The sequence below is a fragment of the Mus caroli genome, unplaced genomic scaffold (assembly GCF_978045245.1).
Source record: "Mus caroli unplaced genomic scaffold, Mus_caroli_1 scaffold_4, whole genome shotgun sequence".
NCBI classification, from domain to species: domain Eukaryota; kingdom Metazoa; phylum Chordata; class Mammalia; order Rodentia; family Muridae; genus Mus; species Mus caroli.
The window spans coordinates 129,958,853-129,983,413 of NW_028227259.1; the positions used below are offsets into that span (position 1 = coordinate 129,958,853).

A 24,561-nucleotide genomic window follows, 5' to 3' on the forward strand; every position below is an offset into this window, starting at 1 on the left:
TCTATCATCATCAGGAGATATGCTTTTAAATCCGTGTCTAGCTTTTCCGGTGTGTTGGGGTGCCCTGGACTGGGCGAAGTGGGGGTGCTGGGTTCTGATGATGGTGAGTGGTCTTGGTTTCTGTTAGTAAGATTATTACGTTTACCTTTCGCCATCTGGTAATCTCTGGGGTTAGTTGTTATCGTTGTCACTGTTTAAAGATTGGAGCAGAAGCTGTGTTCCACTCACCAGCAGTCTCTAAATCCTGCGGCGGGGGTCGTGGGTAGCTGACGGTACCCCGGTGCTGGTCCAGCCGGAAGAGGCCTGTGGTCCTACTCAGGCCGTTTTTCTGCTTCCCTAACTAATGTAGTCTCTGGTCCCGCGCAATTGGATTGGAGCAGAAGCTGTGTTCCACTCTCCAGAAGTCTTAAGATCCTGTGGTGGGTGTTGTGGGTAGCTGGTGAGTGTCAACTGACCCTGCGCCCCAGCTGCCCCGGTGCTTTTCTGACCGGAAGAGGGTTGTGGCCCTATGTAGGCCGATTTCTCTCTCCCCAACCAGAGCAGTCTCAGGTCCCGCGTGATTGGACTGGAGCAGAAGCTGTGTTCCACTCACCAGCAGTCCCAAAATCCTGCGGCGGGGGTCGTGGGTAGCTGTCGGGTGTCAGGCAACCCTGTGCTCCCGCTACCCCGGTGCTGATCCGGCCGGATGAGGCCTGTGGCCCTACTCAGGCCGGTTTCTGCTTCCCTAACTAATGCAGTCTCAGGTCCCGCGCAATTGGATTGGAGCAGAAGCTGTGTTCCACTCACCAGCAGTCCCAAAATCCTGCGGCGGGGGTCGTGGGTAGCTGGCGGGTGTCAGGCAACCCTGCGCTCCCGCTACCCCAGCGCTGATCCAGCCGGATGAGGCCTGTGGTCCTACTCAGGCCGGTTTCTGCTTCCCTAACTAATGCAGTCTCAGGTCCCGCGCAATTGGATTGGAGCAGAAGCTGTGCTCCCCTCACCAGAAGTCTTAGGATCCTGTGGCGGGTGTTGTGGGTAGCTGGCGAGTGTCAGCAGACCCTGCGCCCCAGCTGCCCCGGTTCTTTTCTGACCGGAAGAGGGTTGTGGCCCTATGTAGGCCGGATTTCTCTCTCCCCAACCAGAGCAGTCTCAGGTCCCGCGTGATTGGACTGGAGCAGAAGCTGTGTTCCACTCACCAGCAGTCCCAAAATCCTGCAGCGGGGGTCGTGGGTAGCTGTCGGGTGTCAGGCAACCCTGTGCTCCCGCTACCCCGGTGCTGATCCGGCCGGATGAGGCCTGTGGCCCTACTCAGGCCGGTTTCTGCTTCCCTAACTAATGCAGTCTCAGGTCCCGCGCAATTGGATTGGAGCAGAAGCTGTGTTCCACTCACCAGCAGTCCCAAAATCCTGCGGCGGGGGTCGTGGGTAGCTGGCGGGTGTCAGGCAACCCTGCGCTCCCGCTACCCCGGCGCTGATCCGGCCGGATGAGGCCTGTGGCCCTACTCAGGCCGGTTTCTGCTTCCCTAACTAATGCAGTCTCAGGTCCCGCGCAATTGGATTGGAGCTGAAGCTGTGTTCCACTCACCAGCAGTCCCAAAATCCTGCGGTGGGGGTCGTGGGTAGCTGGCGGGTGTCAGGCAACCCTGTGCTCCCGCTACCCCGGCACTGATCCAGCTGGATCGCCACTCTGATTTTCAATGCTAGATCCTTTTGTCCCCAAAGCATTTTTTTTTCCTCATCAAAGAAGATAACTTGCCTTCTCTTTGGGAATCCAACATTTCCTTACGGCTGCACTGGAGAGTTTTTATATGCCTTCCTACTTTGTTCTCAGACCTGAAGGGAGACAGCCAATTCAGAAATCAAAGGCACTTGGGGCTCAGATCTGTAGTTTGCACTGGGCTGCTGGGCCAGTTGGTGAATTCTGGGAAGTTTGGTTTGCCCATGGCCACCATGAGAAAGGATGGAATGGACACAGAAGGGAAGAGAATGCTCAGTGGGCCAGTTATCATGGCCTTGGCCTTGCCTCTGCAGATGACCGGTTACGTGGCCTTGATTGAGGGGCCTCTACTCTCCTATCCTGCGTTCCTCATCAGTAAGACTGGGACAAGAGTTAAACCTCAGCTTCCAGGTTCTTCAAAGGTTCAATGAGTTAAGTGTGTGTGGCCACTGTGATGTCTGTCTGTCTGTCACAGGGGCCAGAGCTCAAGGCAGTCTAACTCAATGCACAGGGATGTCAATCGGCACTCTGGGAGAATGGGCTGTGGACTGTCTAACTCTTATTGTAGGAGTTGTTGTGGATGTTGCTTTGCCCTCTCTGACATGGTCTCTGTCCACAGAGTAGCCAGCAGCCAGCAAAACCCTCTCCTGGGAAGGTCACGGGGGAAGTTCTACTCAAAGGGAAGGTTCTAGAATGGAGGAGACAGAGAGGGTCTCTTTTCAGGGGGGAGGGGCTGTTGACAATTAGGGGTCAGTGGAAAATGGAAGGAGGAGAGGAGGAATAGAGACATGCATGAATGAATGAATGAATTCATTTATTAGATGAACGAAGGACTCAAAGGATGCCTAACAGGAAAAAAGCCGCTGCATTTCCTCTGACAGTCGGGTTGAGTCGAAGGCAGTCAAGGCTTCCCACCAATGAGGAACCTTAATCTGTTTTGCTTCCTTCATGCTCCAGACCCACCCGGGAAAGTGATGACGAGGAGGATGAGGAGAAGAAGGGGCGAGGGTGTACCCTGCAGTACCAGCATGCCCTGGTGCGTGTCCTCACTCAGTTTGTATCTGAGTCACCTGACCTGGGTCAGCTGACCTACATGCTGGGACCTGATTGGCAGTTTGACATCACCGACCTGGTAACCGAGTTTGTGAAGGTGGAGGAGCCGAAAATTGCCCAGTTACAGGATGGCAAGATCCTAGCAGGACGGGAGCCGGGCATCACCACTGTGCAGGTATTGCTGGGTGAGATGGGTATGGGGGGGGGGTGGCTATGCCATTTTCCTCAGTGATTTCTCCAGTTAACAGATGCCTTACAGCTCTGTACATGTATGGTATGTGTCCATATTGCAATCAGCATGTATCATTTTACACACATTAAGCCATTGTGCAGGAATCTATTCGCCAGTTTTACAGCTCAAAACTCAGAGAACACGAGCAACAAAGAAACAGTATTTTCCAGACGCAGCAGGGCAGATGTACATATGACCTCAGTGGTTATGACACAGCACAGACCTGGGCAAGCTCAAGCCAGACAAAATTGCAGCATGGAGCGAGTGGGCTAGGGCCATAGCTCCTAGCTGAGGAGCTATTGGTACTGATAACTGCCAGGACTTGAGGCATCTATTTTCTCTAAGCATATGGCCCCTGGTAGGTCAACTTAAGTGGCGATGATGTACCGAGTAATATATGGCCATCACAAATTAAATTTGATTTAAAATACACAATAAAGAGGACACAAGATTGGGTTAGGTAGGAAGGGTGTGGATAAGATCAAGATATACATTGCATGGAATTATCAAAAGCTTACTTAGACAGTTTTAAAAATTCTTAGGAAGCTAAATTAAATATACACTACCAGAAATCAGTTTCTTCTAAATGAGAGCTTTAAATTTTTTTTTTTAAAGATTGTATGTATGTGGCTGCATGTGCTACAGGGTGCGGGTATTTGGAGGTCAGGGGACACCTTTGTGGAGTTGATTCTTCTGCTCTGCGTTTTCTGTGGGTTCTGAGGTTCAAACTCAGGTCACAAGGCTTGCATAGCAAGTGCCGTGACTCACCGAGCTGTCTTGCTGTCCCACAGTACTTTTACGTCTTACACAGTAGAGTAGATAGCTGTAAACATCCTAAAAGAGAAACCCACCTCCAGCCTTGCGGAGTAGCCACTAACCCATGCTACTCCCAGAATAGTAGACAAAATGAAATGTAAAACTATACATGTCACAAGAGATAAAGACACATGGTTGAATGGTCTCTGTGACTTCCTAACAACAACCTTTTATGGCAAATTGTGCTAGGATAAGTATGCAGAATTTTTATACCAATCCAGAATACTATCTGTCATCATGAAGCCATGTTTTTTTTTTTTTTTTTTTTTTTTTTGGTGCTTCCAAAGTTAGTTTTTTGGTGCACTTGGCCAAAGTGTGTTATATTCTGCACTTGTCTTCTGTTTTCACCTCACAGATACCACAGATTTGCATCTTATGTGGCACTCATTTCCGCAGTGGTGCCTCTGTTGGCTGGGACACCAGGTGGGCTTGACCATGACACACCAAGGCTGGAGTCAGTGTATCTGTAGGCTCTGACCGGAAAGTTTGGGGAAATAACTGACCTCAGATCCCACCCCCTTCCTTGGGAGAACGTCACTGTGCATCTAGCACCAAAGCTCCTGTGTCCTGGCTGTCTGTCAGCCAGGAGCCCTGTGTATCCCTTCTCGTGGACTCCCTCCCTTGTCAGTAGGGACTCCGACTCCCCCGGACTTCCTCTGCCACCAGCTGGGAACACAGCCATTCCTCCTCTACCCCAAAGAGCTCTGGTGACCATACTGGGTTCCCTCTGTGATGCAGCCCCATCTGGCTTCCAGGCAGCTGTGTTGTGTGACATTGAAGAGTCATGGAATGAGCTTTCATTTTTACCCTCACATGTGCCAGGAAGGAATGAGAGCAGGATGCCTTTGGGGGGAATATTCTAGAGATAATTCCACCCACCTACCAGGCATTATCTATGAGATTTAGCCCTTAACCACCCCCCCCCTCGCTATATACCAGATGGTTTACTAGGAGAGATAGCTAGTTAGGAAATGTCACTTCAACTGGTTTATCCAGTGATGACCCAGTTACCTGTACAGTGATTATGTGTGTCAGTGATATGCAAAAAGAACAGGGCTGTGCACCACTTCATCAAGAGGCTGTGCCACTGACCCATGTTCAGAAACTGCTTATGGTTGATGAAAAATCCCCACTTCTTCCATACCATCACTAAGGTAGAAAACGTCAGCAAGGACTCCTAACCCGAACCCCACTTTTCCCTTAGAATATGTTCTAGTTATTATCATATAGTATAAGAAAATGATGTGAATGACCACAGACCCACCTAAACACTCACCACTGTGTTCCTTTGCCAGAACATGGGTCGGGTCTCCGATGGGATGGCCTGTCTTCTCAGGAGTTAAAGGTGGCCCTGTGGGACAAAGTCACAAGCATTTCCCTTGCTTTTCAGGTCCTCTCGCCTCTTTCTGACTCCATCCTTGCAGAGAAGACGGTTATTGTCCTGGATGACCGGGTCACCATCACAGAGCTGGGTGTACAACTGGTGGCTGGCCTGTCCCTTTCCCTACAGCCTCACAGGGCAGACAAAAGGGCCATCGTCTCCACGGTGGCTGCTCAGGATGTTCTCCAAGCCCCACAGCAGGTGAGACTCCCAGGGGCCTGTGTTCTGTGCATGACATCATCTCTATCCTCCATTACTGCTCCTTGCACAGGAAGCCAGCAGATTGCCATAGCCGGACCTGGCAGCTCTTGGACCTCCTTCTTGCTTCTTATCCAGTTTCTTGTTGTCTCTGAGAAAAGCACCCAGGGCTTAGCTACATCTTCCCATACCCTATGCTTTCCCATGGGTTGATCTGTGCTAGGTGAGGTACGAGATTCATACTAGACCATGGTTGAGGGATGCCCTGTTCTTGTTCCTGCCAAACAGTCAAAGCAGTTTTTTGAAGTTCAGAGACTTTATTTCAGCTACTTGGACAAGAATGGACAATTGGTACCTGATTGTCTTGTTGATAGCAGGGATTGTCAACTCTAAAGCTCCCCTGTATCTTAAAACACGCACAAAATTTTATAAAGAGACAGGAACATGGTGCCATTCAATTGAGCCAGCCCCACACCACCTCATTTACCAAGCACTTCCCCCGGGAGGTTCCTCCACAGGTTTTTGCTGTGTCCGCACCGACTTCGTGGTAAACGGGTGTTCCGAGTGGCATCATCTTGAACAGTAACCTAGTAGTTATATCTGAAATTGATTCAGATAAATCACCCACATCTGAGTGTCTCCACAAAGGTCAAAGACACACTCTGTGGGAAGGCATGCAACAAATTGATTTACACTTTAATGTATCCACTGATGTGCATTCCTGGCACCTCAGTGGGGCTCTAGCATGTTAATGATACAAAGTCAAGGCATAACAAGAGCTAAGACCATCACATCTGGAAAGTGACTTCTATCTGAAGACACAGGGATGCCCAGAGGAGGTCATGTTTATAAGTTTGAAGGAGCCCAGTTGTAACAGTGTTCTCTGGTTTCATTTTCCTTAGGAAGCCATAGTCAGTTCTTGGATTTTGTTCAGTGATGGCGCTGTGACACCTTTAGACATTTATGATCTCAAGGACTTCTCGGTGACCGTTTCCTCATTGGATGAAATGGTGGTGTCCGTCCAGCCAAACCTTCAGAGCAGATGGCCAATCGTGGTTGCCGAGGGTGAAGGACAAGGGCCCCTGATCAAGCTGGAAATGTCCATCAGCGAGTCTTGTCAGAAGAACAAGAGGAAAAGTACCCTTGCCGTGGGCAAAGGAAATGTCAAGGTGAGGTTTGAACCTGGGATGCACGAGCAGCAAGGAGGCAGCAATGACATCGGTGGCATAAACCGGGAGTACAAAGGCCACCTCAGCAATTCCATAGAGCGCGAGGGAAGCCAGGAGCGAGCAGCCCAGGAGTGGTTCCAACACGGCACACCGGTTGGCCACGAGGACAGGACCAACAAGAGCACAACCCCACAGTCTCCCATGGGAGGGAAACTCCTTAAAGGGGGAGCGGATGCCTTCACCAGCTTCCCCACCCAAGGGAAGTTACCAGAATCCAGTAACCCCGGTGACCTCACGATGACCTCCAGGGGGTTAACGGATTTGGAGATCGGAATGTACGCCCTGCTCTGTGTCTTCTGCCTGGCCATCTTGGTCTTCCTGATCAACTGCGTGGCCTTTGCTTGGAAGTATAGGCACAAAAGGTTTGCAGTGAGCGAGCAAGGCAACATCCCACATTCTCACGACTGGGTGTGGCTCGGGAACGAGGTAGAGCTCCTGGAGAACCCCGTGGACATCACTCTCCCATCGGAGGAGTGCACAACCATGATTGACAGGGGCCTGCAGTTCGAGGAGAGGAACTTCCTGCTGAATGGCAGCTCCCAGAAGACTTTCCATAGTCAGCTGCTTAGACCCCCTGACTATGTGTACGAGAAAGAGCTGAAAAATGAACCTATGGGTTCCTCCGGCCCAAAGAGGAAGAGAGTCAAGTTTACTTCCTACACCACCATCCTCCCCGAGGATGGGGGCCCATACACCAACTCCATCCTGTTTGACAGTGATGACAGCATCAAGTGGGTCTGCCAGGATATGGGGCTGGGGGACTCGCAGGACTTCAGAGACTACATGGAAAGACTACAGGACCAGATGTAAAGTCCTTTCTTAAGTTTGTATTCACCTTTATGCCTTCTGTTTTCTGAGCGATGGAACAGTGGGTCTGATCAGCAATAGGGGGTGACTCAACAAAGTGTCAGAGTGGGGGGTGTTCTGGAGGGATCCCTCTCTAAGGGGGTATCAGCAGCCTGGAGGGCTCAGGCTCAAGTTAGGTGATGTCTGTCACACTGGCTCCTGGGGATGGGAGACATTCAGAGGCAGCAGCCTGGCGGTAGACACGACCCCACAGACACTGTTAGTCACCTCATGACCAATGGCCGTGTGTAATTAGGAGTGTTCTGGATGGTGATTTTTTTTCTCTATTTCTAGCCCTTTTAAAGCACAGTGGACACTCGTTGCGCATGGCCTGAGTTCAAATCTCCGTGGTGGAAGATGAGTGAGTGTAGCCTCCTTAGCTGTCAGGAGTCAGGCTCATTATTTTTATATACATCTGGACTTGCACCTCTTCTTTTGACCTTACATTTTTTGAGGGGGAGGGGTTGTTTCGGAAGCACTTAAAGAAGAGCTTGTTTGATGTTCCTTGTTTATTCCCTGGAGCTCATTGTGTCTTGCCATACAGAGTCTCCATAAAGGATATCATATATATATATATTTTTAACTTTGTGGCTGAGGACAGTGTTGTCTCTCCTTCATGACATTGGTATTTCTCATCTATCTTGGGAACAGGGGTCTGACTGGAGACCCAGAAGAGGGGTTTTTTTAAAAAATTTTTCACATGAAATTTAACATATTTAGAGAAAAGTTCTGTCACAAACATGTTTTGTGTCGTCTGCTTGTTAGTTATTTGTGAATCTCCTGGGGGTACAGTTCTGAGGGAAGAGAGGCTCCAATACCACAATACGGATATAAGTTCTCTGTGCTCAATGCAATGTATTAATTCAAACAAATAAAAAACAAAACAGGATTGAGGGGCTGGAAGATGGCTTGGTGGTTGAGAGTACTTGTTGCTCTTGTAGAGGACCCCGAGTTCAGGTCCTAGCACCCACATGGTGACTCACAACCTTCTGTTAACTCCAGCTCCATGGGATCTGATGCTCTCTTCTGGCCTCTGTGGGTACTACACTCAAGTGTGAATACACAGACACACATTCACATAACTTAAGAAAAGCAAACAAACAAACCTTTCAAAAATCAGGATTCATTTATACAACAAAGATATGAAGAGATATCTTCGTATTAAACTCTCCACTTTGCAGATGAATTTTTAAAAAAATAATGTTTCAAATTAGCAATATAGAGAAGTCATCCATACAATGACTGAAAAAAAATCTCAGTTGTCATTCAGAGAAGAAACCATCTCAAACATCTTTTTTGTAGAGAAAACAATGGTTTCCCCAACTTCATAATTATCAATGACTGTCCCAGAGCCCAAGGATCACCTTTTACAAACAAAGCATGGAATTAAAAAGATTTTTGCATAATTTCCAATAAAAGTGCTGTTTATAAGCATTATGAATAGCCTTGAGAAAGACAGGGATTTTTGGCTTAGCCAAATGTGACATTTTTGTTTATCATAATGATGTAACTAGAAAAGCAGATACTAGACTAGTATGCCTCATGGTGAACTAACTGAGCCATTGTTAGCTCTCAAAAAATGGGATTTTTAAAGGCCCAAAGCCTGAAGCACATGCAGGAGGTCACTGATGTCAAAGGGCTGACCTCTGAACCTCTCAAGGAGACTTTTTCTTATTCCTCTGCTCTCATTTTATACATGTTCAGGCTGGAAACGTGGCAGCCGTGCCTCCGGTAGCCATGATGGGACAGCTAAGATGTTCTCCCTGCCTCTCCCACCCCCAGCACTGCAATGTGCTTACAAACAGGGCTGGGCATGCAGGTCCTGTGCTGTATCCCCCAGAAGTATGTTCACTTGCTTTTGTGTTTAGAATGGCTCCTGGGAATGGAAGGAACTGACTAAAGAAGGAAGCCGGAAGATACAGGCATTGCATGAACTTGGCTGACATATGCTACTGCCAAGAGCTCTCTGGTTAGCTGGCTGTTTCTGGAAAGATTGGATGGAGCAGGGCTGGTAGTCCCCAAACACCTGTGCAGAGCAGCAGATTTACGGATACATTTCAGATCCTTTTTATGAGCCATTTAAAGTCCTATCTTCCATCACAGAAATAATGGGAACTCATTTCTGAAAGTGAGGTCCCTCTCTGGAAGCAAGGACACACAAAGCAGACTGCCTCCTCTTGGTTTAGGTGGGGCCTTGGGTTAGCCTGTAATTTAGCAGGAAATTACCAAGGGTGATACAAGTAAGCATTGTTTATGATTGACAGGCTTCTGATGGGGGTGGAGCCCAGAGAGCAGGGAGCAGAAGAGCTGACCATGGTCCTGAAGATGTCTCCACTGCCCTCTTAGACATACGCAGTGAATTAGCTTCTGTGCACATTCACGGTGTTGTTGTGTTAGGACACCATCAGTTTAAATCAAAGTTGAGTGGCAGGTTCTGATGGAAAGTCCCCTTTTAACATATATGCATACACATATATACAGACACAGATATGCACGTGTACCCACATCTGTGCGTGTGGATACCAAGGCGTCACAGACTCAGTCATTTGCTGGGAATCCAAAGAGCCTGTCAGTCATTCTCAGACTCAGCTTGGGAAGGGCTCAGCATCACAGTGTCCTAGAAACATCTTAAGCCCTAACTGTCCCTTGTAGGTTATAAACTGTGACTATCTCAGATTATGTGGCTTACTTGATTTTTTTCATCAAGCAAGCTATGATTTCTGTGTTAGCCTCTGAAATATGTGGACTAGAACGAGGGAGATAGCATAAACTATCAAGCCTTAAAATAAAAATCTCCAGGGCCCTGCATTTGCCTGGATTTCAGTTTTCATGGCTGAGATATCTAAATTATAACTCTTGATAAATAATCTGATCCCGATGCACATTATCGAGTCCTTTCCTCTGCCATGAGAACGATGCTTGTGAGAATAGATTCTTCCTGGGGGAGTTAGGAGAGGGCAATAGGTTGTGAGCTCTTTGGCCACACAGAGGGAGGTTGATGCATGAGACGGGCAAAGGTTGTGTGACCTGGGACATTCAGAGACAATGCAGTCACCGTCCTCAGGATTTGTATGTGATGCTTTTGGGGTTAAGGTATAGGGACTTTGGAGGTAGCTGCCACACGAAAGGACTGGAGCTGGGGGATAGGTGTGCTGGACTTAAGAGACTCAAATACAGTGGGATATTTGGCCAGAAGAGCAACATGTAAACAATGTCGGGAAACTATCTACCTAGCACACTGGCCAGTTGCATGGTTTTCCCAGACCCTGGCAATTCTTAACCGTCTAGGCAGGATGTTTCTACTTACAGACATGACTATGGCCAATACATGCATTGATTCTGTTTTACTCTCTCGGCCACACCTGTGGACTGAAGTAATTTGCACCTCATTTAAGGTTTAGGAAGCCACCTTTGGGTGTTCTCATCAACCTTTTTGTTTGTTTGTTTCATTCTTTTGGGGGCTGGAGAGGAGGGAGAAAGCTCAGCAAAATTTGCTGCATAAGCCCAAGGACTGGAGTTTGACTCTCAGCGTCCACATAAAAAATCCAGGCGCAGTGGGTGGTGTATGCTCAGAATCCCAGCACACGGGGAATCAGAGACAGGCAGACACCTGAGACTTCATTTCTAGTCAGCCTAATTGGCAAGTTCCAGGTCCAAGTCAGACGTCCCGTCTCAAAACACACACACACACACACACACACACACACACAGAGGGGGGGGAGAATTAAAATGAAGGGGGTTTCCAATGAGGGGGACCACATTGAAGCTGTGCCCATCAGTGAGGAGTCCCCCAGTCCCCAGCAGTGACCACAGACAGTGTTTCTGAATCCTATCTTTAGCCCATTGGGTTTTCTACTCTGGTCACTTAAAGAGGGTCACATTTCTCAATTCAGGTCGCTGTAAATGACACCATGGATGGTTTATAAACCGTTCCTTTCTCCTTCATCAAAACTGTATTTGTATAATGCAATGCATCTCACCTGTCACATAGAGGGTGGATGGTGGGACAGAGTTTTGCTGAATTACAGAACAGCAGCTATTTTTGTATGTAATATAGGCAATATAACGAAGCTGTGAATGGTGTATTGGAATAAATACATTTAAAAATAAAAGCATGTGAAAATGTAGCTCTTAAGTGTACAGACATCCAGCTCAACAATATTTAAACGGATGATGGGAAAAGGTTTGGGGCCTGACGTTGAACAATACACCGTGTTAGGAATTCTGATCTGGAAGGACATTGTGGCTCTCATGCTGGGATTGTCGATGGAATCTTCCAGAACATTTTGATCTTACTCCTCATTACTTTCTGATTTTTTCCCTCCCTCCTCCCACCCCACAATGGAAATATTTCAGAAATAAAATGACTTCATTTTTCAGCATAAAGGTATATTCTAACCACAGGGTAACTCGTCATTTTTAACATGGAAATAAACATTTGAACATTCTTCAATCGTTGTCTTATTTGGTTATGCATTCTCTCGAGTTTTAGCACTTTGGTATCATGGGTTATATTGATGGATGTGTTTTGTCTTTTTTTGTCCCTTTTCAGTTAGAGATTTAGCAGTACTAACACAGCACTACATAGATATGAAAATTAAATGTTCCCTAGGAGTTACTGAAAGGCTTTCCTTAAAAGATACTTTATTTATTCATTTACTTTTAAAATTATGTGTCTGTGTGTGGGTTTGTGCACATGAGTGCAGTACCCGTGGAGTCCAGAAGGGGGCATCAGATCTCCTGGAGCTGGCATTACAGGCAGTTGTGAGCCACCTAAACCAGTGTTGAGAACTGAGTCCGTGTCCTCAGCAAGAGCCGAAAGTGCTCTGAACTTCTGGGACATCTTTACTGCCCCTAAAGCCTTATCTAAACAACAACAAACACAAACCTAAAACCCTTCTAGAGCTTGAGAAATGTGTTGGTCTTCCTGTGTTGATGGGCATCATTCCTTTAGTCTACAGCTCTTCCAAATGATCTATTTATTGGCCAAAGGCCCAGAGAGTCTTGAAACTGCCTCATTTCCTCCAGGATGAATGGAGATGTCTCCTGGTAATGACTTGGTAATTCCTCATGCCACTTCTGATCTTTCATCTGGCCCGGGAGGCATCAGTTAAGAAACTGGGTACAGACACTGGCCTCTGAAGAGTCGGAGTTGCTTCCGTGTTTCTAAAATACTGGCAGCAAATGAGCTCCAGAGATTTTCCCAGGTACACAGGACCATTTGGGGTAATTGCTTCCCACTAACAGCTTTCTAGGAGAGAGGTGAGTCACAGGACATCGTGCTACTCAGGTCTTGGAGTAGATGTGCTCAATCTGCTAAAATCTTCCTCAAAGGGAAGAGGGCATGAAATGAGATGGGCCGGATGCACTAGCGCAAAACACAAATGCTTTTTCTGGTCCTTTTGATGTTGAAACCTTTGCTGCCTGCTCTTTTTGTTTGTTTGGTTTGGTTTTGTACAATTATGACAGGTGATAGGGCATTCTTGCTTTGCATTTGAGATATATTTTAGAAACTAAATAGGGAGTATAGAAATATCCTACCTGGGATCTAGTCTTTATAGACTCTTCTTTGGCTGCAGCAGACAGGAAACCAGCACTTCCCAGATGAGAAATAATGATTCCCTTAGGGAAATCATCTTCCCAGTTCAAAGAAGCAATCATGGCATCAACGCACAGCACCGGGCTGTCTTCCTGTTTCACGAAACACCTCTAATATGTCGTGGGCTTTCACGGTGGTTCTTGGTGGATTGGGAGAAACAGCTTTGCCATTTCCTGTTGAGGACTGAGCTGTTCTTAGATGCAAGAACTCGAAGAGGGTGAATTTTCAGATAGCATAATGAAGCTCTCTGTAAATACAGAGCTGGACACCATTTCAGAATCCAGAGCTGGGCGGTGGTAATTTTCTGCCCATCGGACAGTAATACATTTGCAGGATGTGTGTAGGTTACAGTGCCTCTGAGGAGGTGAATGTGATCCCAGGAGGATTTCCATATAGTTTACACATACCCTCTGCATGCTTGTGATCACTTCTGCATTACTTCCTATACCTGATAGAATGTATAAGTTCTGTCAATCATTGTTATATGGCCTTGTTTGGTGAGAAAAACCAATGAGCTTTGTACAGATTTCTTCTCTCCATGTCTGATCTATGGCTGGTTGAGTATGTGGATTTAGATTCTGGATGCTGCAGACTCATGGTCCTCATAATGGCTGAACTTGCTTTTGATCTGACATTTCTTCTTCACTCCCATAATTTCCTTTGGCTGACAGAACACGTGGTGCTTTGTATTTTCTATTCAGGAAACATCTGTGACTTCCTCTGTTGGAAGCTGACTTTCAGAATGCAGTAGCCTGGCCAGTGGAGATACAGTGCACAGGCTGTGGTCACTTCCCTTTCAGGAGTTTCCCTAACAGTCACCCTCAGGCCTCCATTATATGAGTTCCAATGCAGTTGTCTTAGTCTCACTTCTGTTGCTGTGATAAGATGCCATGACAGAAATCAGAATAGGGAGAAAGGGTTCATTTTAGCTTACCATCCTAAGGTTATAGGCTGTCACTGAGGGGAAATCAAGGCAGGAACCTGAGACAGCTGTCACATCTATAGTCCACAGCAGAGCGAAGTGAATGTATGCTTAGTACTGAACTCGTCTCTCCACTTTTATGGTCCAAGACCTTGGCCTAGAGAATGGTGTTGCCCACAGTGGCTGCCAGCAGAAGGTGTGGTCCAGATTAAAGATGGATAGTCACACCTCAAAAGATCTGAATGAAATGTTTATATTCCCACTTTAAAGATCTGGATGAAAAGTGGGCCTTTCCATTTTAAATGATTTAATTTAAAAAATCCACCACTGTGTACCCAACCACTTGGATTTCAGATCATTCTAGATGCAGTCAAGTTGGCAACCCAAAATAGCCATCACACCAGGTAATAGTCTAGACATTCCACACACACAATTGTCAGGTTAAAGAAATGTCAAAGTTAAGGGGCATAATGAGAGCTGGAGAGATAATGGCTCAGTTAGTTAAATGACTGTCACACAAACATGAACTGATTCCCTGAGCAGTGACATAAAGAGCCAAGAGCCACAGTACTCAGCCAAAATCACAAGAGTAACAGAACTTATAGAATGACTCTCTCTCTCTCTCTCTCTCTCATGTATGTATGTATGCACATATGTAATCTATTGGAATGATTTATAAGCTGCAGTTCAGCTAATCCAACAATGGCTGCCTATGAAGAGGAAGTCCAAGAATATAGTAGTTGCTCAGTTCACAAAGGCTGGATGTCTCAGCTGGTCTTCAGTATATGCTGGAGTCCTGAAGAAGTTGGTAGATTCTACTGCCAGTGAAGGAATGGATGTGCTAGCAAGGTGAGGGCAAGTAGGCAGAGAGCAAAAGCTTCCTTCTTCTATGTCTTTATATACACTTCCCGGACAGTGTATGGCCCAGATTAAAGGTGTGTCTTCCTGGCTTGAGATATGGATCAAAGGCATGTGTCTTCTTGCTTTAAAGGTCCAGACTAGAAGTGAATTCACCCACTTCAAACCAAGCAAAAATTCTCTCTCTCATAATGTGCCCTCCTCCATTTTCAGAGTGTAGCTCATTCCAGATATAATCAAGTTGACAACCAAGAAAGCCATCACACAGGAACAGGAGGATCCTTAAGGCTCATTAGCCATCCTACAGCTGCATCAATGAGCTCCAGGTTCTGTGAGAGACACTGCCTCAATAAATAAGGCTGCAAGTGGTAAAGGAAGAGACCTGATATTGACTTCTGGCCTCATGGATGATTGCACACTTACACATGTATGCACACACATGAGAAAATAAACATTTCATACAACACACACATACACACACACACACACACACACACACACACCATTTTAAAAAGAGAAAGACAAATAACAGTTAAGAAAATGATCAATTCAGGCCTGGTGGCTCAAGTCTGTCATCCCAGCTACTTAGGAAGCCAAGATAGAAGGACCCCAAGTTCAAGGCTCATGTGGTATATATACTGAATTCAAGGTCAATCTGGGCAATTTAGTGAGAATCTCCTTCAACATAGAAGTTAAAAGAGAGCTGGAGGCATAGCTCAGTGGTAGAATGCTTGTAGCCCTGGGTTAAATTCCCTGAACAGAAAAAAGAGATAGAGACGAGAGAGAGAGAGAGAGAGAGAGAGAGAGAGAGAGAGAGAGAGAGAGAGAGAGAAGAAATGATTAAACCCATAGGAGAGGAAGTGGCTGAGGGACAGCCACTTAATAAGTCATATCTGCTGATCCCTGATTCCTTAGAAAGTTAGGGCTCTGATGCTGCTTGCTTTTATACTGCGTCTCTCAAGAACTAGATGTCTTACATTTAAATTTGTGTTCCAGCCATCTGTCCTCTGCCTCAGTTGCTTCTTTTATGCTGAAGTATCTGGTATGGACTCTGCAGAAAATAGACACCAGTCAAACCTTACACTGCCCAGCTAGCGGCGTCTGTTGGGGGAGCTTCAGGACAGCACACAGTAGGAACAGATTTTGTCTAGAATTTGGGAAGATGTGTGTCATTTCTTCTCACTGTTCTCAATTGGACTTTGATTCTCTGGTGAACACAAGATTTTATGAGCAGGATACACTGTTACAGTAATTGTGTGTGTGTGTGTGTGTGTGTGTGTACAGGACTTGTATATGCAAGTGCCTGTGAGAGCATACATGGGCACCAAGTCTCAAATGCTGGAGTTCCAATCGGTAGTGGATCTGGGTATTTTATGTGGCTTAGCATGATTGCTTTCCTGTGTAAGATATTTGTTGTAGTGGGCACATTTCATCTCTGCTCAGTGTTTAGACACAATGAGTTCATCAGTACAGGGCCCACACACACCCAGAAATTTTGCGTTTGCTTTGTCCGAATGTATGGAGCCAACTCATTGGTGGTAAGGATAATTCCTCATGGTGCTTTTGTTTAAGAGCTTATGGAAAGTACTGTTCTTTACATGTCATTATTTTGCCCCAGGAACTCTGTTGGCTGCAGCGGTCTGGTCCTGATGCTGCTTGTATTCTAATGCTAAATACTGGTTCCTGGAAATGTGGTTGCAGACTCTCACATACTCAAAGTGATGCCATATGAACCTTCTCCCCAATTTAACTGATGAAAAAAGGCTAGAACCTGTGATTTATCAGTAGAGGGAAAAGGTGGAACTGGAGGTTCAAGTGAGGGGTTTTAGGTAGAGAGAAAGAGGGAGAGAGGAGAGGAAGACAGAGGAGGAAGAAGCTGCCATGGACCAGAAATGCATGGCTAGGAGAAACAGAAAGTAAAAGGACCTATAGCTGGGAAATAAGTTAGTATGGACTTAGATTTGTCTAATCTAGGCTATAGCTTGTAAATAAAATACCTGGATTGTGTGTCTTTAATATAGGCTTGTTAGAATTACAAATTCGTACTACAGTTGGCACCTTCCTTCTGAAACGATGTTAGTGATGGTGGTGGTGGTGGTGGTAGTGATGACGATGATGATGATGCCGATGGCTCTGGTGATATTGATGTTGGTGGTGATGATGGTGGTGGTGATTGGGTTGGTCATGATGGTGCTGCTGTTGATTGTGGTAGTGGTGGTGATGAAGGTCATAATGGTGATGGAGATCATGACAATAGCAGTGTTGGGGTAATGATGATGGTGATTGTGCTGCTGCTGGTGATGTTGATGTTGGTGATAATGATGGTGATGCTGTTGTTGCTGCTGATGGTGGTAGTGGTGCTGATAATCGTGGTATTGATGATGACGGTCAAAATGGTGATGGTGATAATGATAATGGTCATGAAGGGGATGCTGATGCTGTTGGCATTTATTCATCCTTTGTCCCAACAAATATCAGTAATGTGTTTTTGAGGCATATGCTCCATATGTAGAATAAAATGTCCTAGAACTCATAATTTCCCTGTCCTAGCATTCCAAGAGCTGGGATTACAGGCCTGTGGCATCAACAATATTCACTGAACACTGCTATGTGGCAGTCAGTTTTCCAGGCATGGAGGATGGAGAATGTGGAGAGAGAGAGAATAAACAAAAAGCTGTAGAAGGTACAGAGTTATAGAGAAAAGCCAAGTAGCAAAGAGGGAGCCAGTGTTGTATAGAGACAGGTAAAGATGGGCCATTGATAAACTGATACCTGAACAGAATGGAGTAGGTAGGCTGGGGAATAGAATGTTCCAGAAAAAGAAGAGGAATCCCAAGGCTCTAAGGATATCAGGGCTGATGCTCAGGAGAAAAAGCCAACTGTCCAAGGAGCACCCAGGTGGCATCAAGGTGAGGGGTTCCCAGCCAAGCAGGAATTTGTTCTGTAGTGGACTCATGGTGACTTCAACAATGCTGGACGTTGTCTGAATCCTAACGAGCACAGATTCCCCTCAGAACCACACCCGCTGCTTCTGCTCAGGGTCGGTCCTCAGGCCAGCTAGAATGGAAGGGTTCAAAAGCCATCATCTTAGCATGTTTCCAGTGAGGGGACAACCTGGAGATGCCCTGTGAAAGGACTCCCAGCTGCCGAGATCATTCTTTTCTGCATATGCGCACACACACTCATGCTGATAAGCCCGCATAGGCTCTATTCCTTGGGGAGAACGTTGCCCTAGAGAAATAACAGCCAGAATATAGGTTGCGAGGCCATTGCAGCCTGAGAGGCTGAGAGTCTCCACTGCCCCTTCTGTGACAATTAGTGTTGACCGTCTGGGAATTCTGAAGTGGCTTTTGTTATATTGACTGACTTGTTAGCAGAGAGTGTGGGCATCATTAAACCACACAGAGGTGGCTCTTGTCTCACAGGTGTGGGACGTGGCATTTCTGCCTGTCCAGCCACCCTTTCATTGTATGCTTGTGTTTCTCTCCCATACCAAGCAGGCTGCGATGCAGGAATGTATTCTGTTATCTCGTTCTCCATAAAAGGATACTCAGTTCTGGTTCGAAAGTCAAACCATGTGTGCCATGGAGCAACAATGAGGACGGATTCTTTTACGTATGCAAATGTATTCCGAGTGATACTTTGGATTTATAATTGTAAGATTATTACCAGCAGGTAATGAAATTAAGATTTAAATATCGTGCTCCATTTAAATGGCAGTTAAGCTTTTGGCTGGATCAGGAATCAGCACATTGTTGGGTAAATACTAATCGGGCTGTGATGACATCCCGTAATTAGTTAGGGCTTGGGGAAAAATAAGGTTTCCTTTGCTACCTGCCATTTTCGCTTGTGGCAACTTTGAGGCGGCAGGGAGAACTCTCTCAGTCTCAGAAGGGTTTCCATTAGAAGGAGTAGATTGCTCGAGCAGTTCTCCCGGCTCAGGGTGAGAGTCTAATTCTAGACCCGGATAATTAGATCAACAGATCTAACTGCAGACAAACAATAGGATGGAGTTCAGGCTGATTAGCCACACAAAGCCATTATGTGGATCAATGAAAAGTAAGCATTTCGTTTCCTTAGCAGAAAATCCACACTGGAGCTGGGCTCCTGACTCTACGGGTGCTCTCTGAGCCACCTGCAGGTGCAGGATAGTATAAGATCTTTGCCCCAAGCCTACAATGAGGTACTCATCCCATCTCAGAGCCAGAAGGAACTGACGGTTCGGAGATGTCTTTGTTCAAGCCCACATGGCAAAGGGCAGGGCAGAGATCCACCTTTGGTATCTGCCTCTTAAGACCTCCTCAGAGACACTGCTGCAAATCCTCACCCCCCAGCCGTTGTTCCCAAAGCAAAAGCCACCATCAGGATCTCTAAGACTTGACTTCTCTTCCACTGTGCACGGAGAAAACCTTTTTCGGTAAGAGTTGAGGTCTCTTCTAGGGTGCACAAGGAAAACCTTCCTCCAGTTCCTCCCACCAGCTCTGGGGTGGTGGGCGAGGGAGCAGGCAGAGTCCCTTCACCCTGACAGTTACCAGGCTGTTCCAGGCTCAGTTCCCACCTTCCGGGTTTAGGGCAGGAGGAGGGGTGGAGAGACCCCTGCCTGGATCTTTGGAGATTGAAGAATGCTCGGAAGGGCTCCGGGCCACGTGCGCCCTCTAGCGCCAGTCAGAGGGAATACGTCTCGATGAGCCCACACCTGTGGGAGCCGCATCCTCCCCTGACCTGGGCACAGCCATGTCCCTCCAATTTGAGAGGGCCACTGGCTCTTTTGTAGCTCAGTGGGTTCTCAATAGGGCTCCTGGAAGAGCGTTTAGCTGCACAAGGCCCTGGATTTGGTCTCTCTGTGATATGTGTGTGTGTGTGTGTATGTATTAATATGTTTGAACGTGTGTTGTGCAGGCATGTGTGTATGTGTGATATGATATCATAGATTTTCATTGCTTTCCCATCAGATTCTTTGCAGCAAGGTCTTTCAGTCAAACCCAGAGCTCGTCAATATAACGCGTTCTGCTTGCCACTTTGCTCTCTGGATTCCATAACTCTGCCTTCCCAGGCTTTAATTATAGGCAGCCTCCACACCCCCTCCTTTTACCCCCTCCCTTCATTTATGTGGGTTTCTGGGGGCAGGGTTGTACCTTGGTCTTTGTGCTTCCATGGAAAGTGCTTTAACTGTTGAGCCATCTCCTTGGCTTCTGTAGTGTATGTCACATGCTCATATTTAACTGAGCAAATGTTTTTAAATTGCAAAGGAATTTAAATTGCAAAGGCCTAAGCTGCCCCAGGCCTGGGGAACATGGCTCTTGGTGCAGTTTGGGATGAAGGCAGTGGTCCCAAGCCTCATCAGTGTGTCTACACATCCACAGAGCTGAGTTGCATAAGGACAACTTCCTTTAAACATCCCATGTGCTTCCCCCTGCTTCGTCTCCTTCCTTCTCCAGGCCTTTGTCTGCCTTCATGGCACATGGATGTAGTTTTTTTTTTTTTTTTGGATCTGTTAAGAATCCATTAAAATTATAGGGCCCACAAATGAGTCTAAAATACAGTATTTTCTTCTCCATGTCTGGCTGATTTTGCTTAATGCAGTGGTCTTCAGTTGTATCCGTTTTCATACAAATGACATAATTCCATCCTTTCTATGGCCGAATAAAATTCCACTGTGTATGTGTGCCAAGTCTTACTTATTTGATGGTCTATTGATGGATGCTCAGGCTGATTCCACATCTTGGCTGCTGAGAATGGTGCTGCAGTAAGCGTGCTGTGCAGGTGTCCTCTGATGTGTTGCCTCTGTGTCTCTATGGGCACGGTGTCCAAATGCTCATGCTGACTGCCATCCACCATGTGGCTCTGAGCCTGGGCTGCGTGCTGTCTCTTCTGAGGGGGCTTTGCATGAGATGAGATTGTGTGTGTGTGTGTGTGTATGTGTGTGTGTGTGTGTATGTGTGTGTGTATGTGTGTGTATGTGTATGTGTGTGTATGTGTGTGTGTGTGTATACAGTGAATGGCTGTATGCCCTCACATTGGGAATCTTCATGGGGTTTATGAAGGCTATAGCTGTGTTGGTGAGTATTAGAGACAGATGTTTACAGCACCCACGGAAAGAGAAAAGACAGGCAACTTCCTCCCATCATCTCTCCTTCCCTCCATCCTTTCTTCCCTCTCTGCCTCCCTTCTGCTCTTTTCCCTTTTCTGTCTTCCTCCGCTCCCCGTTTGGAGACAGTGTCTCACTATATAGCCTAGGCTGGCCTCAAACTTGCAGTGATTCCCCCCCCCCCCCACTGCCCCTGCCTCAGCCTTCAAATACCAATAACTCCTTTTCTTGGAGGAAAGGAAAGCAAATTTCAGAGGTGAGGTTGTGGGTATGGGTTGCTAGGCCAGGAGTAAACACCAGACTGTCTGACTCTGTACAAGGAAATTAGGAATGTAACCGAGGACCAACGCAGGTAGGCATTGGGGACAGTGAGGTTGTCCACTGTGTGCACCCCATGCCTAGAGCCAGAGCTCTGGTAGGTCATGTTTTCTAAGGCTCAAGGGTCATTTCAATGGTGAGAGAGAACATGGCACAGGGATTCCTGGGAAGGTGGAAAGCAGAAGTTGTTACCTACAAATCTAGGAGAAGAGAGGGCCAGGCAGTGTGTGTGTGTGTGTGTGTGTGTGTGTGTGTGTGTGTGTGTGTTCATGCATTGGGTAACAGCAAGAAAGAGGGTGGAGTTAGCTGAATTTCCAGGATTCACTGAAATTTGAGTATTTTCTTGGGCCTCTGGATACAGATAGGGCTGTGTGGGTTCGTTTGATATCTGTTCTTTTAAGCTGTGAAGGGCTTAGAGTAAGAGAGCCCATCCAAGCAAAATGGATAAATACCCCATGGTTTTCCTCATTTGGGGGACCTAAAATTCTTTAAGGCTTCATTGTGTTCACACAAAATGGGAGGAGGCCAGGGGAGGAGGGCAGGTGAGAGTGGACCTCGCTGAATTCAGAGGAAAAGGTGCTGCTTCTCTGTTGACCAGCAGACTGGCCAGGACAGGATCACGCAAACAGGCAGACCATAGTAAGCTGTCAAAACTTGGGGTAACCATGGTGATTTGGGATGAAAAGCATCTCTCCCGTCCCAAGCCAGATTCTCCAGGTCCCCTGGGTCATCTCAGACACTCACTAACAGAGGCATAAATATCAGAGTTGAGATCCACGTCTGAAACTAGAGACATTCCTCAGTTTCCCCATGGAGGAAACAGATAAGTGACTGACTTTGAGGTATGTTGAAGCTGGCAGGGGCAGCTTAGGCACAGCCTCGGTTCCAGCTACCTTTTCCAGTGTCACCACCAGTCTTGTTAGTGAAGGTGATCAGGCACTGATGAGCAGGCTGTGTTCTCGGGCTACGGTTACTCTAATACAATCGCTGTAGGAGACATCTGTTGCTGGACATAGCACCACAGGCATGGCCACGCCTGGTTGGTTTCTATTAATTTCATTCATGAATCACAGGCTTAAGTGGATGGAGGAGTGAAAAGGGTTTGTGCCTGGGGGTGGGGGGGTGGGGAGGGAACTACTTCCCTACTGGGGAATTGGCAGTACTCTGACTTGCTCCAGTACCTTCCTGTTATGTCCTCTCCAATTAAGGTGTGAAATCAGAGAGGGGATCCAGGTGTAGTCCTGGAGGCCATGGCTCTGACACCATGGAAGCATCATGTGATCAGGCTGAATCTGCACACACCCTGTGTTCTCATGCTCTTCTTCAAGCCGGTGGCCTCTGCACTGAGCCCCATGGTTAGTGATTAGTAAGTGAACGTAAGCCTGAAAGGGGGCAAGGCTGCATTATTGCCCTGTGCAGGGAAGGCTGGAAGCCTTTCTGTTGACAGAGCCCACATTGGAAGGACTGAGGCTGCAGGCAGAGTGCCCCAGTGCTGGGGATTTGAATTCTGACCGTTGAATCGCTAATGTGACAGGCTATCTCCCAGCCCCCGGTGTTTTGTTCAATAAATCTGCAAGTTGCGTGTTCAATATGTAAGGAGTGGGAACCGGGAAGAATGGGGTCCAGGAGAAAAGGAAAGTGTTTGCCTCCTCTGTCCACCTTCTCTGTTCCCAGGGAGGCTGTGACAATGGCAGGTTACCCACATCTGTGGACTGGAATCCAGGGATGTTCTCAGGACCTTGGAGAGGGCCAGAGAGGCCATCTTATTCTGCACCACTGTTCCTGGTGGCCAGTCTGCCTTCCTGAATCCCAGGTGAATGGAGACCTTTACCTCACAGGTGGGGAAAGCAAGAGGCTGCATTATTGCACCAGCATCTGGCGTCTGTGGGACTCCTGCAGAGGACTCTGTCCTTTGTCAACCGTGGTGGGGAGACTGGACACTGCAGTCAGAGACTGAGAAGTTCCCGTCCCACTCAGAGACCTTGACTCAGGTAAAGCTGGACCCCTAAGTACACCTCAGTGAGTTTATTACACAGAGAATAACTGTCAATGTTTCTGATTTGAACACGTGCATTTAGAGAGAATTTTATACACAATTCTGTGGCTTTTCAGGCACCATTGTTCAGAAGGTATAATTTACAGCAAGGTTTAAAGGATGAAGTGAAACTTAAAAATTAGGTAAAAATATAGTGATTGAATTTCCTTGTTTTTCTTTTAAAAATTTTTTAGATTTATTTTATTATTTTATGTGTCTGAGTGTTTTGCCTGCATATATGTATGTGTGCTATATGCATACAGTACTCATAGAGCTCAGAGGAAGGTGTCTGATCTGTTGGAGCTAGAGTTACAGATGGTTGTGAGCTGCCATGTGGGTGCTGGGAACAGAACTCGGGTCCTCTGCAAGAGCAGCTGTTGCTTTTTAGGACTGACCCATCTCTCAAGCTCTTCACTTGTTTCTCTAAAGGGATTTTCTTTTCGTAAGAAAAGTTCTAAGATGATATTACAAGTTACATTGTTTGGGGTTAGGGATGAGAGTGGACTAGTAACTGTGTGAACCCCAAAGCCATGTACTTCCTGATCCTTAGTAAGGACAGTTTCAACTCTGTGTGTGTGTGTGTGTGTGTGTGTGTGTGTGTTGCTTGCAGATGCTGTTGGGGTCCGGAATAGAGCGTCAGATTCCCGGGAGCTGGATTTACAGGCAGCCATGAGCTGCCTAAGTGGATCCTAAGAACAGAACTTGGGTTCCCTGCGAGTTTGGAACATGCTCTTAACTGATGGGCTATCTCTTTAGGCCCATGTGTTTCCTTTCTCAGCCTCGACTGAGATATCGTTAGGAAAACATGCACTATCTCTGCAGGCAGCGTTGCCTGGGTCAGTTGCATTGATGTTTCCGATGCTCAGCCATCAGGAGACTTGGGCTAGATCCTAGAGGACAGGCTTCTCCATTTCAGTGTCAGCTTTAACTTTCCAGTCCCTGTATCCTGTCTTGCTCGAACCCCAGGCATAACGTTGCTCCCTCCGGGACTCTGGAGGTGTGTTCTCGGTTGAACAAGGATGTGAGCCCATGAATAAAGGTCAGGGTGACTCAGTATCTCTTGCTGTACCATTTATGAAATGTTTTAATTGGAAATAAGGGCTGGGGCTGGTTCAGGTATGTAAGTTAGAGACAGCCTCAAAGTCCTTTGTGTTGACTGAGCCTCTTTTATAACCCTAGAGGCTCTCTGGGTCCTCTCCATCACCAACTCCATCACCTTTACTCCAGAAAGGAGGGCTGACACACAGGCTTGAGGCTGAGATACTTCAGCAAGCTGAGAAACCCCAGGGTC

General features: G+C 46.9%; 1 protein-coding gene across 1 annotated transcript in view; it reads left to right on the top strand.

Moving 5' to 3' along the window:
- Tmem132b (transmembrane protein 132B) overlaps positions 1-11,880 on the top strand; it is a 268,775-nt gene extending 256,895 nt beyond the window's left edge. The window contains exons 7-9 of the mRNA XM_029476908.2: positions 2,653-2,923; positions 5,187-5,378; positions 6,278-11,880. Of these exons, the coding sequence (XP_029332768.1) occupies positions 2,653-2,923; positions 5,187-5,378; positions 6,278-7,414 (1,600 nt within the window). The 3' untranslated portion in view covers positions 7,415-11,880. The remainder of the gene's footprint in view (positions 1-2,652; positions 2,924-5,186; positions 5,379-6,277) is intronic.
- Positions 11,881-24,561: the final 12,681 nt, after the last annotated feature.